This window comes from Salmo trutta, chromosome 6 (assembly GCF_901001165.1).
Source record: "Salmo trutta chromosome 6, fSalTru1.1, whole genome shotgun sequence".
Lineage (NCBI taxonomy): Eukaryota > Metazoa > Chordata > Actinopteri > Salmoniformes > Salmonidae > Salmo > Salmo trutta.
Genome location: NC_042962.1, coordinates 31,725,144 through 31,744,595, shown reverse-complemented (window position 1 = coordinate 31,744,595; position 19,452 = coordinate 31,725,144). Strand labels below are relative to the sequence as shown.

General features: G+C 41.9%; 1 protein-coding gene across 2 annotated transcripts in view; it reads left to right on the top strand.

The window, feature by feature from the left end:
- Nucleotides 1-19,452, top strand: part of LOC115195861 (succinate--hydroxymethylglutarate CoA-transferase) — a 205,227-nt gene that overhangs the window by 40,554 nt on the left and 145,221 nt on the right. Inside the window, exon 9 of one of the 2 annotated variants that reach the window (XM_029756178.1) lies at nucleotides 1,627-1,722. The exons of the other annotated variant lie outside the window; for it this stretch is intronic. Coding sequence (XP_029612038.1) covers nucleotides 1,627-1,722 — 96 coding nt within the window. The remainder of the gene's footprint in view (nucleotides 1-1,626; nucleotides 1,723-19,452) is intronic. 2 annotated transcript variants of the gene reach the window in all.

Genomic DNA, 19,452 nt, shown 5'->3' with positions numbered 1-19,452 from the left:
TAATAATCCAACTCCATGATTAAGTAGGAACATGTCATGCAGGATGCTGAACTATGTGGATGCAGAGGGACAGTTGGCTCTGGAAGAGCTCTTGTGCGATCTCCCTGACAGGCCTAAGTGGCGGGGAGAGTGACTGCTGTTCTGGGACCACATTTCTGTTTCAGCCAGTGAGGGTGAACTCTTTATGGCTTACACTTTGTGGGACAATTACAGGACTCAAACCACAAAAGCGGATAGTGGAATCGGCCCAAAATTGGAACCAGTGGAGGACTAAGACTGACCTATCAGAATGGAGCGCAGGCACAAAGAGGGACACAAGCTCAGCTTTTTAAAGTCTTGTTTCTATTGTCCTCATTGCCAGTTTACCTACTTGACTTCAGTAATCCCTTTTAGACCATTTTTTTATTTGGTATCGTCATCATGGCCCGCTTGTGGTTTCTGTCAGGGAAATTCATACCCTTCCAATCTAAATAAGGATAGCTCCTGGCAGGCAAGTAGCTCAAATAAATATGAGTTAGAATGAATGGCTTAGAGAAGTCGAAAATTAACAGAGCTGAAGGCATGGATGTCTGAAAGCTAACAGTAATTTATTCTTCTGCAAAAAGCAGTGTGGAGCAAATGATAGGCATTGGAATTGCTACATGGTTCTTGACCTGTGGAGTAGTCTTGCGGTACTTGGCATGAATGACCACCCCCCATCCGAACGAAGTCCCGACACAAGACACAGTATAAAGACTGACTTGAGACATTCTTAATTAGAAGTCGGGATCGAATTGTCATGCAATACTATTCATATGGCATCCACTATTGTCATAATCAATCTTGCTATTATTACCAATTTACACAGATGTTTACACACTTTCAGGTGTGATTGTTTAACTTTGTTGAGAGTCCGTTAAAGAACAAACTATAGAAGTCAAGAAGTTGACCGGTGTTATTTAAACATGAAGAGAGACAGTATGTTCCAAAATTGTGCAAACAGTGGACAATTACCTGAATGTAGAAGCTGTTGGGAGATGGATATGCCCAATGCTTGGCTGTGTGCCAGGCCAGGCTTGCTGTGGAAGTTGGAATGGGGCTTAGAGGAAGAATGCAGATGCTGTGTGGAGACCCTCCATCCCATTTCTGATGTTAAATCATCACTACAGGGCTTTGATCTTGGCAAACTCGCTGAATGTTCCTTTAAACATTTGCATCAACAGCTTCTAAAAGCATCAGTGTTTACATAGCTAAATGTTGTCTCCGCTGCAGAGCCTCTCATATGAGGTTTCATCTGGGCATTGTCAACTCACCCCGGGAGTCTGCCATTGACACAACAGGAGATATTGAAATGCTACTCTTAGTGCTTAAAACCTTAAACATCTAATATATATCAGCTGACAATAGACAGTTGCTATTTAGTGAATGATAAATCGATAAGGAAAAATAGAGGTGAAGCATGTTGCAAGACGTGGTGGAGCTGTTGCTTGTTTTCACAACAAAGTGCTGTGAAAGTTTAAAGTTAACTGGACTCACTAAGCAGCGAGGTATAATCAGCTTGCTGACAGGTCATAGATTTAAAGCACGGCTCTCACTGTCCCCTTCTCTTGCTCTCTTGCTCCCTCTCTCTCTCTCTCGCTCTCTCAGGTGGCTTGTCTCACACACATTGCTGCAAATTACCTAAATGCTGGGAAGGAAGCCAGGAGATGGGGAACAGCCCATGAGAGCATCGTTCCATATCAGGTGCAGTGCAACTAGCGTGCTTTCCACCTAACCAGGTTTCCTTAATTTATTGCCTTCAGTCTGATACAGTAGCTTTACCTGTGTTTTTGAGACCGGTGGCTTGATCGGTTGCAAAGGTTTCCAATACGCATAGAAAATGGATATGCATGGCCTTGTGACACAATGGTAAAATGTCAACACAACTGGATACACCCGTCATTTTTATAATTGATACGGCAGCGCTACAGTACCAAGCAAAAGAGTGTAGAGGCGATTGCTAACTAATTGTAAACAATTTTAGCTAGCTAGCTAAGCATGTTAGCTAATTGTAAGGCTAAACAATTCACTTATTTAGCATTAATTAGCCACTGCAAATATCAGTGCTAGCTAGAGCGACGGTGTCTCCAAATCGTACATTTTTTACGTTTTATGAGTTCTCCACTTTCCAAGCGCATTAGACACTGGAGGACCGGTCTTGGTCTCAGACCAAAATGTTAACATTTAATTTTCGGAGGTAAAATCAGGTGTGAATTTTTTTTCTTCACATTTCTACAATTTCAATTATTTGATACCTACTGTGGAAGAACGTTTTTAATTGTTGAATTTGATAACCCCTCAGTGAAAATTGCTCAGTAGTTTGGCTGGTAGAAAGTGTTTATGAGGAGATTTGAAGAATGAGCTCACCAGCCTTCCAAACAGGACACAACAAGCTATTTAGTGTGATTTACAGTAGATTCTGTTATTGAAGTAGATAATGTGGTTAGGAACCCAACTGAAGTTTATGACGTGTCATGCCACTAAACCAAACTGCCCCCAAGCTGGTTTCAACTGTCACTCCCAGTTGGATTCTAACCACCATTACTTTTCAGTAGAGCAGAGGGCCCTGCTCAATCCACATTTTCGTTATTGTGCACTGCAATAATATCCGTTTTGGATTTGTTTGAAACAATGTTAGCTGTGGCAATGTGGCTCAGGGAGTTCAACAACATCACAATTTGAACATTGTCCTAACTTATGTTTCTCCTTTCACTTAAGCCAATTCATTCTTCACCACTTAGTGCATTCATTAATCTATTCCTGTTTGGACCCTGTTCATGCGACCATCATTCATACCAAATGAAATAAATGTATTGGTCACATGTGTTTAGCAGATGTTATTGCAGGTGTAGCGAAATGCTTGTGTTTCTACCTCCAACAATGCAGTAATATCTAACAATTTCACAACAATACACACAAATCTAAAGAATGGAGTTAACAATATATACAGTTGAAGTCGGAAGTTTACATACACTGAAGTTGGAGTCATTGAAACTAGTTTTTCAACCACTCCACAAATTGCACTAAGTTGACTGTGCCTTTAAACAGCTTGGAAAATTCCAGAAAATGATATCATGGTTTTAGAAGCTTCTGATAGGTTAATTGACATAATGTAAGTCAATTGGAGGTGTACCTGTGGATGTATTTCAAGGCCTACCTTCAAACTTAGTGCCTCTTCACTTGACATCATGGGAAAATCAAAATAAATCAGCCAAGACCTCAGAAAAAGAATTTTAGACCTCCACAAGTCTGGTTCATCCTTGGGAGCAATTTCCAAATGCCTGAAGGTACCATGTTCATCTGAACAAACAATAGTACGCAAGTATAAACACCACGGGACCACGCAGCTGTCATGCTGCTCAGGAAGGAGACGTGTTCTGTCTCCTAGAGATGAACGTACTTTGGTGCGAAAAGTGCAAATCAATCCCAGAACAACAGCAAAGGACCTTGTGAAGATGCTGGAGGAAACGGGTACAAAAGTATCTATATCCACAGTAAAACGAGTCCTATATCGACATAACCTGAAAAGCCGCTCAGCAAGGAAGAAGCCACTGCTCCAAAACTGCCATAAAAAAAAGCCAGACTACGGTTTGCAACTGCACATGGGGACAAAGATTGTACTTTTGAGAAATGTCCTCTGGTCTGATGAAACAAAAAAGGAACTGTTTGGCCATAATGACCATTGTTATGTTTGGAGGAAAAAGGGGGAACTTGCAAGCCGAAGAACACCATCACAACCGTGAAGCATGGGGTGGCAGCATCATGTTGTGTGGGTGCTTTGGTGCACTTCACAAAATAGATGGCATCATGAGGAACGACAATTATGTGGATATATTGAAGCAACATCTCAAGACATCAGTCAGGAAGTTAAAGCTTGATCGGAAATGGTTCTTCCAAATGGACAACAACCCCAAGCATTCTTCCAAAGTTGTGGCAAAATTGCTTAAGGACAACAAAGTCAAGGAAATGGAGTGGCCATCACAAAGCTCTGACCTCAATCATATAGAAAATTTGTGGAACTGAAAAGCGTGTGCGAGCAAGGAGACCTACAAACCTGACTCAGTTACACCAGCTCTGTCAGGAGCAATGGGCCAGAATTCACCCAACTTATTGTAGAAAGCTTGTGGTAGTTACACAAAACATTTGACACAATTTAAAGGCAATGCTACCAAATACTAATTGAGGTATGTCAACTTCTGACCCCCTGGGAATGTGAAAGAAATGAAAGCTGAAATAAATCATTCTCTCTACTATTATTCTGACATTTCACATTCTTAAAATAAAGTGGTGATCCTAACTGACCTAAGAGTGGGATTAAATGTCAGGAATTGTGAAACTGACTTTAAATGTATTTGGCTAAGGTGTATGTAAACCTCCATCTTCAACTGTAAATATTTGGTTGAGCAATGTCATAGACACCTAATGCAAAATATGTAAACATTATTAAAGTGGCCAGGGATTTCAAGTCCATGTATTTTACCAGGTAAGTTGACTGAGAACACATTCGCATTTACAGCAACAACCTGGGGAATACTTTCAGGGGAGAGGAGGGGGATGAGTGAGCCAATTGTAAGCTGGGGATGATTAGGTGGCTGTGATGGTATGAGGGCCAGATTGGGAATTTAGCCAGGACACCGGGGTTAACACCCCTACTCTTACAATAAGTGCAATGGGATCTTTAATGACCTCAGAGTCAGGACACCCATTTTAACATCCCAGCTGAAAGACGGCACCCTACACAGGGCATTGGGATATTTTTTAGACCAGAGGAAAGAGTGCCTCCTACTGGCCCTCCAACACCACTTCCAGCAGCATCTGGTCTCCCATCCAGGAACTGAATAGGACCAACCCTGCTTAGCTTCAGAAGCAAGCCAGCAGTGGGATGCAGGGTGGTATGCTTCTGGCTATATAGGGTAGCAGCCTCGAATGTGCTAGTGATGGCTATTTAACAGTTTGATGGCCTTGAGATAGAAGCTGTTTTTCAGTCTCTCGGTCCCAGCTTTGATGCACCTGTACTGACCTCGCCTTCTGGATGATAGCTGGGTGAACAGGCAGTGGCTCGGGTGGTTGTTGCACTTTGATCTGTTTGGCCTTGTGACTTCAGGTGCTGTAGGTGTCCTGGAGGGCAGGTAGTTTCCCCATGTGATGCGCTGGGAAGACCGCACCATCCTCTGGAGAGCCCTGCGGTTGCAGGCCCTCACCTCCTCCCTGTAGGCTGTCTTGTCATTTTTTGTAATCAGGCCTACTACTGTTGAGTCTTTTGCAAACTTGATGATTTGAGTTGGATGCGTGCGTGGCCACGGAGTCATGGGTGAACAGGGAGTACAGGAGGGGGCTGAGCACACACCCTTGTGGGGTCCCAGTGTTGAGGATCAGCGAAGTAGAGGTGTGTCACGTTCGTCATAAAAATGATCGGACCAAGGCGCAGCGTGAGTAGCGTTCCACATAATTTATTATAAAGTGAAACGTAAAGCAAAATACAAAACAAATAAAGAATAGACGAACCGTGACTATAATACAACTATACATAAACAATATCCCATAACCCCCCAGTGGAAAAACAAGCTACTTAAGTATGATCCCCAATTAGAGACAACTATCACCAGCTGCCTCCAATTGGGAATCACACCAATCACCTAAACAGGGTTTTTTTTCTAGTTATTTTCTTTCACGCCCTGACCTACTCTACCATAGAAAATAAAAGCTTTCTATGGTCAGGATGTGACAGTACCCCCCCCCTCCCCCCAAAGTTGTGGACTCCGAACGCAAAACCTGAAACAAAAAAAAAGGGATGGTTAGGGTGGGTGTCTAGTGTCGGTGGCGGCTCTGGTGCAGGACGAAGAACCCTCTCCTCCTGTGGTTCCGCCAGCATAAGAGGCGGCTCTGGTGCGGGACGAAGAACCCTCTCATCCTGCTTATCCGCCTGCATAGGAAGCGGCTCTGGTGCGCGACGACGAACCCTCTCATCCTGTAAATCCGCCGGCGGAGGTTCTGGACCGCCGGCCCTCTCAGGAGGCTCTGGACTGTCACCGGACTGGGCAGGCGCGCAGGTGGTGCCAAACTGGTGACACACACTTCAGGGCGAGTGCGGGGAGCAGGCACAGGACGTACCTGACTGAGGAAACGCACTTCAGGAAGAGTGCGAGGAGGAGGCACAGGACGTACTGGACTGGGAATGTGCACTGAAGACCTAGTGCGTGGAGCCGGCACAGGTGGTGCCAAACTGGTGACACGCACTTCAGGGCGAGTGCGAGGAGCAGGCACAGGACGCACTGGGCTGTGGAGGCACACTGGAGACCTGGTGCATAGAACCGGAACTGGATATACTGGACCGTGGAGGCGCACTGGAAATCTGGAGCGTAGAGCTAGCTGGCACAACCCGTCCTGGCTGGATGCTCACTTTAGCCCGGCAAGTGCGGGGCGCTGGCACAGGACACACTGGGCTGTGAAGGCGTACTGGCTACACAGTGCGTAGAGCTGGCGCAGGATATCCTGGACTGTGAAAGTGCGCTGGAGGCCTGATGCGTGAGGCCGATACAGGTAGCACTGGACTGGTGACACGCACGTCAGGGCGAGTGCGAGGAGCAGGCACAGGACGTACTAGACTAGGGAGGCGCACTAGAGGCCTGATGCGTGATACCGGTACAGGTGGCACTGGACTGGAAACACGCACCTCAGGGAGAGTGCGAGGAGGCGGCACAGGACATACCTGACTGGGAACACGCACTTTAGGGCGAGTGCGAGGAGCAGGCACCGGACTAGGGACACGAACGTCAGGGAGAGTACGAGGAGGTGACACAGGACGTACTGGGCTGTGAAGGCGCACTGGAGACCTGGTGTGTATAGCCGGCCTCAATGGTACCGGAACTTTAACACACTTCTCAGGACGAGTACGGGAAACTGACACAGGTGGCATTGGACTACTAACACGCTCTTCAGGGTGAATGCCGTGCATACTACGCCAAACCAACAGCTCTCTCTCTTCACTCTCCTCCAATTTATCCAATAACTCCTCAACAGACTCTGACTCACCCCAATATTCCTCTTCGCTCTGACTCGCCCCTCGGCCTCGCCGACCAACCCATGTGCCCTCCCCCAAAAACATTTTGGGTGAGCTTCTTGGGCTTGTGTCGTGGCCACGAACCCTGTCGTCATCGATGTCCTTCCTTCACCGCTTGCGTCTCCCGCCATGGAAGGCGGTCCTGTCCTGCCATGATTTCTTCCCAAGTCCAGGATCCCTTCCCATCCAGAATCTCCTCCCAAGTCCAGGACTCCTTCACCTGGTCACGCTGCTTGGTCCTGGTCAGATGCGATATTCTGTCACGTTCGTCATAAAAATGATCGGACCAAGGCGCAGCGTGAGTAGCGTTCCACATAATTTATTATAAAGTGAAACGTAATGCAAAATACAAAATAAATAAAGAATAGATGAACCGTGACTATAATACAACTATACATAAACAATATCCCATAACACCCCAGTGAAAAACAAGCTACTTAAGTATGATCCCCAGTTAGACAACAATCATCAGCTGCCTCCAATTGGGAAACACACCAATCACCTAAACAGAAAAAACGAAACTAGAACCCCACATAGAAAATAACAACTAGAAAAAAAACCTGTCACGCCCTGACCTACTCTACCATAGAAAATAAAAGCTTTCTATGGTCAGGAAACAACACCTTGTCACGTCCTAACTTCACCACCTAGGGGTGGCCCGTCAGGAAGTCCAGGACCCAGTTGCACAGGGCGGGGTTCAGACCCAGAGCCTCAAGCTGATGAGCTTAGAGGTGTTATGGTGTTGAATGCTGAGCTATAGTCAATGAACAGCATTCTTACATAGGTATTCCTCTTCTCCAGATAAGATAGGGCAGTGTGCAGTGCGATGGTGATTGGATTGTCTGTGGATCTATTGGGGCGGCAAGCAAATTGAGGTGGGTCTAGGGTGGCGGGTAAGGTAGAGATGGTATGATCCTTGACTAGTCTCTCAAAGCACTTCATGATGACAGAAGTGAGTGCTATGTAATTTTGTTCAGTTACCTTAGCTTTCTTGGGTACAGGAACAATGGTGGCCATCTTGAAGCATGTGGGGACAGCAGACTGGGATAGGGAGAGATTGAATATGTCCGTAAAAACTTCAGCCAGCTGGTCTGCACATGCTCTGAGGACACGGCTAGGGATGTCGTATGGGCCGGCAGCCTTACAAGGGTTAACATGCTTAAATGACTTACTCACGTCGGCCACGGAGATTGGTGGCAATGTGTGTTAAGCTTGTCTGGAAGCAAGACGTCAGTGTCCACGACGTGGCTGGTTTTCCCTTTGTAGTCCATGATTGACCCTGCCACATACGTCTCGTGTGTTAAATGCAGTGGTTCACGATTTCAGTTTTATTCGAATGCTGCCATCTATCCATGTTTTCTGCTTCGGGGAGGTTTTAATAATCACAGAGGGTACAACATCTCCTATTCACTTCCAGATGAACTCAGTCACTGTATCAGTGTATTTGTCAATGTTATTCTCGTAGGCTACCCGGAACATATCCCAGTCCGCGTGATCAAAACAATCTTGAAGTGTGGATTCTGATTGGTCAGGTATAATTTTGTTTTGACTCTGTACTCCATGAAGTGACGTGTATACCTCTAATAATGCCACTTTGTTTTTTGGTTTGTTTTCTTTCAAATACTGAAATAACAACCTCATATGGGAGTAGTTGGATTTACCTCCCTGGTTGTTCTTAACAGTGCATTTTGTCTTATTTATACAATCCAATATTTGTCACATCTATTGTGCTAAACATTCCATGCACTTACTTAAATGTTAATATAAAGTTGCAAACGCTTGGCCTTGCAGGCTCAACAGTGGTTTCAAAGTCTGTTGGCAGCATGTGCTAGTTTACTAACCCACTGAATGCAAAGTTAAGTGCCAAGCAGTGATGCATCGGGTCCCATTATTATTGTCTTTGGTATGACTTGGCCAGGGATCAAACTCCCAACCTTCTAATCTCATGGCAGACACTAACCACAAGGCCACTGAGTTGGTACTGATAAAGGCCCACTCATTAATTTGAGAAACAACAAAATGGCAGACTCGGCACTTGGTTAGTATTAGTTTACTATTAGGCCTACCTCCTACTATCACTTGTTTTGATGTTTGATTCTCATACAAAAATGTACCTGAAAGAAGAAGCTTCACCACCCTATTTTGATATTGGCCTTATTTATTTTCTATTCATATTTCACCAAAGTCGCGCCTAGTCTTTTTGTCTCACTAAATCAAGATGCATTATTTGTTTTGTTGCACTAGAAAACAGCCCCACCACCTCTTGAACCCATTCGAAAAGCATTTGAATGGGTTCAAGAGGGGGCTTAGCCTTGGTTCAGGTTGCTTGCAGTGGAAGCTTGAGTGAGCACAAGTCTCTCATACTGCTCTTTTTAATAAGCAAAGACACTGGGAGGAATGGCGCACTCCATTTTGATCTCAATAAAGATTTTTTTACACTGCACCTCATAGAGATTTATGCAATCGGCAAAATCATTTTTTTAAATGTTGTTCCGTTTTGATTGTAGTGTTTTATGTTAGAGCTATTTAGACAATTATCATAAAACCTAATTGGTTTACTAATCAGAGACTACCATTGGATAGATAAAGGAGGTAGATGTGTCATGTAAAAAATGGTTGAACATTGAAGATAGATTTCAATGACATATTAGTGTGAATTACTTCTGTCCTTTTTTGTGGTAAGAAATTGCTATTTTGCTTAAGGTGTAGTTTTTCCCCTGATTTCCTGTACTTAGCCGTTACTGTACTTACAATTTGGATTACATTTAGAATGGGGGCAATAAATAGGTGTTTTGTTCCTCATCCAAATCAATGTTGTCATTTCTATTATACATTGAGCTGAGCGGCATATTTATATTATTCTGTCCATCTGCTTTTTGAGCACTCTGGGTTACACTGTGTGTTGTTTAAGTGGTAGAGTGTCCCTGTCAAACATTTGGACACACCTACCCATTCAAGGGTTTCACTTTATTTTTACTATTTTCTACATTGTAGAATAATAGTGAAGACATAACAAATATGAAATAACACATTTGGAATCATGTAGTAACCAAAATATTTTTTTATTTATTTGAGATTCTTCAAAGTAGCCACACTTTGCCTTGACAGCTTTGCACACTCTTAGCATTCTCTCAACCAGCGTCACCTGGAATGCTTTTCCAACAGTCTTGAAGGAGTTTCCACATATGCTGAGCACTTGTTGACTGCGTTTCCTTCACTCTGCCGTCCAACTTATCCCAAACCATCTCAATTGGGTTGAGGTCAGGTGATTGTGGAGGCCAGGTCATCTGATGCAGCACTCCATCACTCTCCTTCAAATAGCCCTTACACAGCCTAGAGGTGTGTTGGGTCATTGTCCTGTTGAAAAACAAATGATAGTCCCACTAAGAGCCCACTAAGCGTCCAGATGGGATGGCGTATTGCTGCAGAATGCTGTGGTAGCTGTGCTGGTTAAGTATGCCTTGAATTCTAAAGAAATCAGACATTGTCACCAGCAAAGCACACCCACACCATCACACCTCCTCCATGCTTCACAGTGGGAACCACACATGTGGGGATCATCTATTCACCTACTCTGTGTCTCACAAAACACGGCGGTTGGAATCAAAAATCTCAAATTTGGAATCATCAGACCAAAGGACAGATTTCTACTGGTCTAATGTCCACTGCTCGTGTTTCTTTGCCCAAGCAAGTCTCCTCTTCTTATTGGTGGCCTTTAGTAGTGGGTTCTTTGCAGCAATTCTACCATGAAGGCCTGATTTCATGCAGTCTCCTCTGAACAGTTGATGTTGAGATGTGTCTGTTACTTAAACTCTGAAGCATTTTTTTGAGCTTCAATTTCTGAGGCTGGTAACTCAAATGAACTTATCCTTTGCAACAGAGGTAACTCTTGATCTTCCTTTCCTGTGGCGGTCCTCATGAGAGCCAGTTTCATCATAGCGCTTGATGGTTTTTGCGACTGCACTTGAAGAAATGTTCGAAGTTCTTGAAATGTTTCCGGATTGACTGACCTTCATGTCTTAAAGTAAGGATGGACTGTCGTTTCTCTTTGCTTATTTGAGCTGTTCTTGCTAAAATATGGACTTAGACCTATTTGGTAAAATGCCATCTGCTGTATACCACCCCAACCTTGTCACAATACAACTGATTGGCTCAAACGTATTAAGAAGGAATGAAATTCCACAAATTAACAAGGCACACCTGTTAATTGACATGCATTCCAGGTGACTACCTCATGAAGCTGGTTGAGAGAATGCTGAGAGAATGCCAAAAGTGTGCAAAGCTGTCTTCAAGGCAAAGGGTGGCTACTTTGAGGAATCTCAAATATATTTTGATTTGTTTAATACCTTTTTGGTTACTCCATGATTACATATGTGTTATTTCATAGTTTTGATGTCTTCACTATTATTCTACAATGTAGAAAATAGTCAAAATAAAGAAAAACCCAAACTTTTGACTGGTATTGTGTAATGTTGTTATAATGACCGATATGTTGGAGATGCATCAATGGATTCATATAAATGCCAGCCGGCCAGGCCAGTTCAGCTTTGATTTCTGTTTCTTTTGGTTTCCTTTTTGCTGTTGTGATTACTCTTGGGGAGATTAACTGCAGATTAATGGGTGGAGAGTTGGTCCAAACCTTGCCACTTGTCTGGATAATTTTTCTGGATTTTGAGCCTTTAGTGATAATACATGTTTTCCGGCACAATAGGTCAGGTCTTGCCCAAACACAGCAAATAATCGATGCCTCTTTTTGAAACATATCTCCTGTGTTTGTGTCCATGTATGAGAGCAAAGCAATATTGTCAAGTACTTTAGGAAGGAATGATATTTTATCGATGTAGAATTCTTTTTTTTTTTTTTTTTTTTTTTTTTTTGCATTTTCAGACTAAAATTAAGTTATTAATTTTGTGGTGTACATAAACCCACATAGGCATGCAAAATGTGTTAAAATTACATGATTGCGGTGCGTTTTATGAAGTTGTGGTCAGGTGCTGTCTTTCCCCTAATGTCTTCATCTTGTCATGAAAAATACATCTTTACCTGCTTGTAACAGACCAGTTGGTTGTAATATGCTTATATGAGGTCTTCTCAACTAGAACACCCATTTACAAACAGAAAAGGACATTGTGCCAAATTTAGTCAGCCGTATATTTTATTATGGCACAAGAGGGATCATGCGTTTTGTTTTAATTCTGGTATTGGAGTTTGATTAAGTGCCTGTGCCCACAAAATAAGGCATATCTGTGGACAGAAAGATTTTTTTTTGGTTTATCAGAAAATTAATAATGTGGGTTTTCCATCTGACATTTACATGTAATTCGATAGCTGCGTTTTACTCACCGCAAGTAGGCCTACTGTGGGAATGGCCATAATTTATATTTTTCCTACAACCGTTTGGTCTCCGTATTGGGATAGAATAATAAAAGAAGGAAAATGTATATCAATGTGATGTGTTAGTGTGTGGGAATATGCATGATTGTTGTGATTCTGTATGTTTAAATAAGTAAATGTTATGGATTTGTTTGTGCGTATTTGCTTCTGTAATGCTTCTGTGCATGTCTTACATGCATATATTGCCAGTTTGAGAATTTAACTATATTATTTTCTCTGAATGTCAGTGTTGATATACAGTACATGTTTAGTTTATGTCCCCGCACATCTGTTTTTAGTAGGAGGGAGAATGTACATTCATTGGGTTGGGTCTTATTGTGTGAACATGATATTAAGGCCAGAGGCTGTATCTTTGATCCAATGAGTGGCCCTTGTAGCGGCACTCCCTAGTGTACACTCTACCCATAATGCCATTCTCTCTTGTGCCTGGGATGAAACAGTGGCTTTGGTTTGGATTATGGTTGGGCTGTGTTATGTGCAGTGTGGCCAGTTCCGGTCCACAAATGAGAGGGGATGCGGCCTGCTTAACGGGGTATCCGGTTTTAGGATCAAGGAGATGGGTTCTCCTCTTGTTTTTAACTCTTTGCCCCGTAGCTGTGTGTAGCATTGACTAGTGACTTTTATGGAGGAGGAGGAGAGACATTAAACTCGTTCCACAGAAGTGGGAGACTTCAGAAGGACCTTCATAGTAAACAGTTTCTGCAGCCTTCTCTTTCATCTGGTGCTCTTTGTCTGCACACAGTTCACAATCTGATGTAAAGTGATGACCTCTTCTGCTTTACTTCCGTATTCAGTCCCATGCTGTTATGAATTGGCTTCAAGATTATATCATTAAGATTATATCGTCATTATAGTTTTGATTTGCATCTTAACCCAGATAATTATTGCAGTGGATGATTTGACAGCCTATTGTTGTACTAGTGAAAACAGAATATTGTCAAATTTAATTACATTGTAAGTGGCAGGCTGTGGCACATATTGTCCTTGGAAAAACCTTGTATCTAAATTGCAGTTATTTTCAATTCATTACAATAATGTGTCATGACTCGAATGCCAATCAAAGTAATTTAGGTCTTACATAGAGGTTTCACATATCGTCTGCATCCTGGAAAAACCTATTTTCCAAAACCTTTTCAGGTGTAAAGACAACGGTAAAACAAATTTCACCTTTGCCAGAGACTGAGCTTGCCTCAGACTTCTCATGAGTCATTTGAGAAGACGACCTGGAATCAAAGCAAGCAGTACCACTCATTTTTATGTAACTAATTATTGCTATCGTTCTTTTTTTACATTCGTTATTAGACAGTGGCAGCACGGAACACTAATTTAACCCACACATTTTCTAGAGGGACGGCTTTAGGTGGAACACAACAGTATCGTACCACATGCATCTGCAAGTTTTTTTTCTATTCAGAAGTAAGAAATTCCGCATGAATATTATAGTTCAAGCACAAAGAAGGAAATATAGAGGTGAGTAAAATTGTTTGTTGTATTTGTATTAAATGCATTACATAAGTGTAACGTTAGATCAGCTTATCTTAATCTGGCCGTTTGTTTCTTTGTGGCAGTATGAAAGAGGGTAAAATATATGATCTGAATGTTTTTACTTAAACCACACTCCGTAAACGCATTGTAACGTAAAACGGTTAGACATAAAGGGTAGTTACCTAGCAAGTCAGTTATTTTAAGTAAATGAATTAATAAGCGTGGTCCCCATTTGCTTTTGCTCTTTAGTTTTCACCAAAATGAAGAGAAAGGACATCATGTCCTTCTTCCAAAGAAAAGACAAGGTAGACAGTGAGACAGAGCCAGATGGTTCAGGTGTGGAGAGAGCAAGAGAGAGCAGAGAGCCTGCAGAGAGAGAGCAGGAAGACTTGTCCATTGGAGAGACTGAGAGTGAAGGCATAGTAGAGCAGGAAAGTGAGACAGATGGAGAGACTGAGGTAGAGGCTGAGAGTGAGACACCAACAGAGGAGCCTTGTGCGTCCACAAGCAGTGGACCATCAGGTTTGTGATGTTGAGTAAATCTGTAGTTACTTGTAAAGCAGTGCAATTAGTCAGTTTATATGGTGTATAGAAATGAGTCGGTTTGTGATTGAAATGAATTCTTATTTAACATGCTATTGGGCTTGTGATACAGATATCAGATGGATTTCAGTAGTTGCCTGATGGCAATGGTATATCTAAAATTACCCAAATAGATACTTTTAATTATATATTTTTTTCTTTGGCAGATATCAGCAAATCCTGGGAGGAACCACCGGTGCAGCCAATGATGAACATATACCCAAGAACTCTGATGGGGGACCGGAGGAGGAGCTTCAAGGCGGCCTGGTACCATATCCACCCCTGGCTTGAATATTCAAAAGAATCTGACTCTGTGTTTTGTTACTCCTGCAGGCATTTTAGCCCTCCCAAAGTCTCAGAGACTATTTGAGTCACAATTGGGTTTTAACAACTGGAAGAAGGCAACTTACAAAGAGGGGGGATTTGCAATTCATGCAAGGTCTGAGCGGCACAAACAAGCAATGATTACATGGAGAGACTATCAGAAAGCTGTAAAAAGTAATGCAACACTGGTAAATGCCCTAAACAAGGAACACAACAAACAGGTTCAAGAAAATCGGGACTATATTAAAACAATAGGAGAAGTACCACTACTTACAGCCACACAAAACATTGCACAAAGAGGACACGATGAGTCTGCAGAGTCAGATAATAAAGGGAACTTCATGGCAATCCTAGAAACAATTGCTAAGCATGACAACTGTGAAAAAAAGGTTAAATTCCATTCATAATGCAAAACATGCAAAAGCAAAGGGATTCAGAATGAGGTTCTTGAGTTGTTTGGCAGACATGGTTCGAATAAAAATGATAGAAGAAGTGAAAGACAGTGAGGTCTTTAGCATAATGGCAGACGAAACAAAAGATGTATTAAAAAAAAAAAAAAAAAAAAGAGCAGATATCTCTAGTACTCAGGTACTATTTCAGAGGAGCTGTCCATGAGAGCTTTCTCCACTTTGAATCGGCTGATCGACTAGATGCAGCAGGGCTTACTGACAAAATCATACACATATTAGAAAGTCATGGTCTTGAATACAAAAACAACCTAGTAGTCCAAGCATATGACGGTGCTTCCGTTATGAGTGGCAAGCATTGAGGTGTCCAGGCACGCATTAAAGAACAAGCAAAGCATGCCTTTTACATCCACTGCAGTGGACACTGTCTAAACTTCGTTTTAGTGGATACAGTCAAAGCTGTCCCTGAGGTAGGACAGTTCTTCTAACTAGAAAGACTTTACGTCTTCACATCTGGGTCATATGTGCATCAAAAATGGCTTAGCATACAAAAAGAGGTGCACCTAGAGAGCTTCAGAGACTAAGTGACACTCGCTGGGCATGTCGATATATGGCTCTACATACTATTATGGATAGATTACCTGCCATTAAGCGAGTCCTGCAAGACATAGTCCAAGAACACAATGGTGACAGATCTGTTGAGGCACGAGGTCTGCTTGCACAGATAGATTTACAATTCATTGTGTGCCTTGTTACACTCCGTAAAGTGTTTGGAGAAGCAACATTTCTATGAGATATGCTACATTCTTCATCACTTGACCTGTCAAATGCTGTTGATTTAGTTGAAGCCTTAGTTCAAACTTTGGATGAGTACAGGGATGAGCAATTTTTTTATGACATATGGAATGAAGTGTTGAACACAGCTGAGCAATGTGATACTGCAATACACCCCCCTGCAAAACGATCAAAAAAGCTAAGCTCTCAATTTAATGGAGATTGTACTCAGTACAGGGGGTCAGATTCAGAACAAGAAAAAGGTAGTTTTCGTACAACCCTTTTCTACCCTGTTTTAGATCATATGCTCAATGAGCTTAACAGAAGGTTCCCTAGTAAAAACTGTGACATAATGAATGGCATCCAAACTCTAAACCCTACAAGTGATGTGTTTCTCAAAGAGAAGTCCCTGTTTCCATTTGCTAGAATGTATGAATCAAATATTGAGGACTTGGGGCATGAACTACATCAGTTCAGAAGAATTTTAGAAAGGAAAATACAGTGGCATGCAGAGACCCTCCAGTGTAGTAGAGCTGGCATTATTCATTGAGCCTTATAAATAAGTTTTCTTTGAGCTCTTTAAACTGTGCAAGATAGCTGTTTCTATCCCTGTTAGTACTGCTTCTTGTGAACAGAGTCTGCACTAAAGCTGGTGAAAACGTATCTCGGGTCCACAATGTCAGATGACAGATTAAGCAATTTAGGTGTATTAAGTATTGAGTCAAGGAGGGCAAAGGCCTTGAGTCTAGATGAATTTGCTGATCTTTTTGCAAAAAAACCCACAAAAACCAGAGAATACAGTTGATGTGACCTGATACTGAATATGTCATGCAAATGAAAATTATAATTGAAATGCAAATAAATTGTTGAATGATTATGAACATGGTCTTTTGCAATGCAGTGAAGAAAACGATATGACAACAATAACGTCTAATGTAACTGGCCCCTCTAACAGTACATCTGGCCCCCCCAGTTGAAATGGTCTAGAACCGCCACTGCTTCTCGTCCCAGCTCAGCTCCAAACCTTAATGGTTAGATACTGTTACCTCCATATCTAGTCACAGTTGCCATAGTCTCTCAGTTTCAAAAAACAGACTACTAGACTCACTTAAGCCCTGATGCCCAAGGAATAAATAAAAAAAATAAGTGTAGACTCTTGAAATTACCTAATTTAAAAAAAAAAACGTATCTTGATTGGAACGACTTTGTATCTCAGTCGAACGACTTTATCGCAGTCGAACAACTTTTTACTTAGTCCTTCAAAGGAGATACTAAGTTGTTCAAACAAGATACTAAGTCGTTTGAATAACTTATTATCTCATTTGAATGACCAAATTAGTTTTTTGTCTAATAGGCCTCATTTGCAGCTTGTCAGACCGTGTAATGGTTGCTACAGCCATTTCATTTGTAGAGCACATTTCCCACACTCAATGCACATGTGAAGCTTGTTGGTGCTTGCTTCTGTGCGCAAATCATTTGACCGCTGCAGTTTGAGTTTATTTATTCCCTTTTATTTATGAAAATAAATGAATACTGGCCTTTTATTATTTACAATTTATTTAAGATGTTTTGGCTTAATTGATTTATATTATGGTGTTAGTATTCCAAGAAAAATGTTTTATTTATTTATTTATATATATATATATATATATATATATATATATAATTACAGTAGCCTATGTATTGCATACCTAAAACCTCTGTTAATACATTTGAAGTCCTTCAAAATAGAAACTACATATCCTAATGTTAGAAAGTAGAATATAAAGTAGATATAGATATTGTGGGTGGGGTAGGATAAATAATTACAAACAAATGGGCTTAATTAAAATAATGGTGATAAAGGAAATGAAAAATCCTAGACATAGCATTCCCAGAGCTTGTTGCTGAGCAGTACCAGAGCACAATTGGAATGGGAGAGAAGGCCAACACCATTTTTTTTTAAATCTGCTCGAATTATTCTCAATTACATGCTCTGGCATACAAAATAAGCCCTGCTTTAGGCTATCAAAGAACTGTCACTGAATATTCATATCAATGGATGGAATCAGTGAATGAATGGCTGCAACTATCATTACACGGTTTGACAAGCTGCATAACAAATGAGACCTAATTTGACAAAATAACAATTGTCATTCAAACGAGATACTAAGTCATTCGAATGAGTACCAAGAGTCTAGTTATTTTTTTTGGGGGGGGGGGGGGGTGCTTGGGCTTCAGGTTACTTAGCAAAATTGACAACATCAAACACTCTGGTAATTAAATGTTTCACCTATTATATATGATGTAGCATGGGGATTATGGGACTGGAGGATTATTTTGGGTTGTGGCCCATTCAGAGGGATAATACATTTTGTTAAGGAAACCAGTTGTTGGTATGTGAAAGGTTGTCCAGGTTTGTAATTGAGTTCATATTCCATATTTTCTCAATGTTGTTTTTTTTATGAAATATTTCATGCTTGTTTTTTTATTAAATATTTCATAATTCATTATTATCATGAAAACCAAACCATTGGGCTGTTCTGTGAGTGAAGTGAGCTTAGCCTATTGTCCAATGAGCCACGGAAACTGACGACTCCATTTTAACACTGTTGTTCCTCGCTGTCCATTCCCGTTCAGGATTCATGCCAGCATGTGAGGTGCCCTGGTGGGAGGACAATCGAGGGAACCTGCATTAGGCCCAGTTTGATGCCTCTCTGACCTGTCTGTCTACAGAGCTGTCTGAGTCTAAAGTGTTACAGAGCAGTTTAAAGGGCGATTGTCTAGGCCCAGTGGGAAACTGGTTTGTCTCCCCTCTTTTCTGCCACAGTCCTCCATCGCTCCCCTTCCTTAATTTGAAATAATTTGATCTGATGGCTAAAAGTTTGTCAAAACAAAATCTCATTAACCACTGTCTGTGCACTTTGTTCCCTAGTTCCCTTTTGTCCCACTGGCTGGCATGGAATATGAGCTGCGAAAATGTGGGGGCTAAAAGGGGATAGCAACATGAATCAAAGCTTTGTTTTAAGGTGTATCACCCCAGACAAACAATGAAGCATGTCTTGATTTACTCCAGAGTGAGGGTGGGTGGACAAAACTTGAGGGGTAGCCGGGTGGTTGCAAGGTTATGTCTTTTAAATCACTCCCCGTTGAGACGGCACTGTCAACAAATGCAAGACTGAAAGAGCGAAGTTGATGACTGTTTTGTCTCTTGAAGTAGTGTATGGGAATTGGGAAAGAAACTACTGGATCTCCACCGAACTCTCAAGGAAGTTTCGGTTCAAGGATCAGAGGTTCCTTGTTGTCATCTGTTGTTTTGTCCTCCATACCTGTTACCATATCATTGAGTGTCTCTGTGATTTAGCGAACCAAGTAATGTCCAGATCAGTAGCCTGATTGGTTCCCCCGAGAACATCTGGATGGTGAACT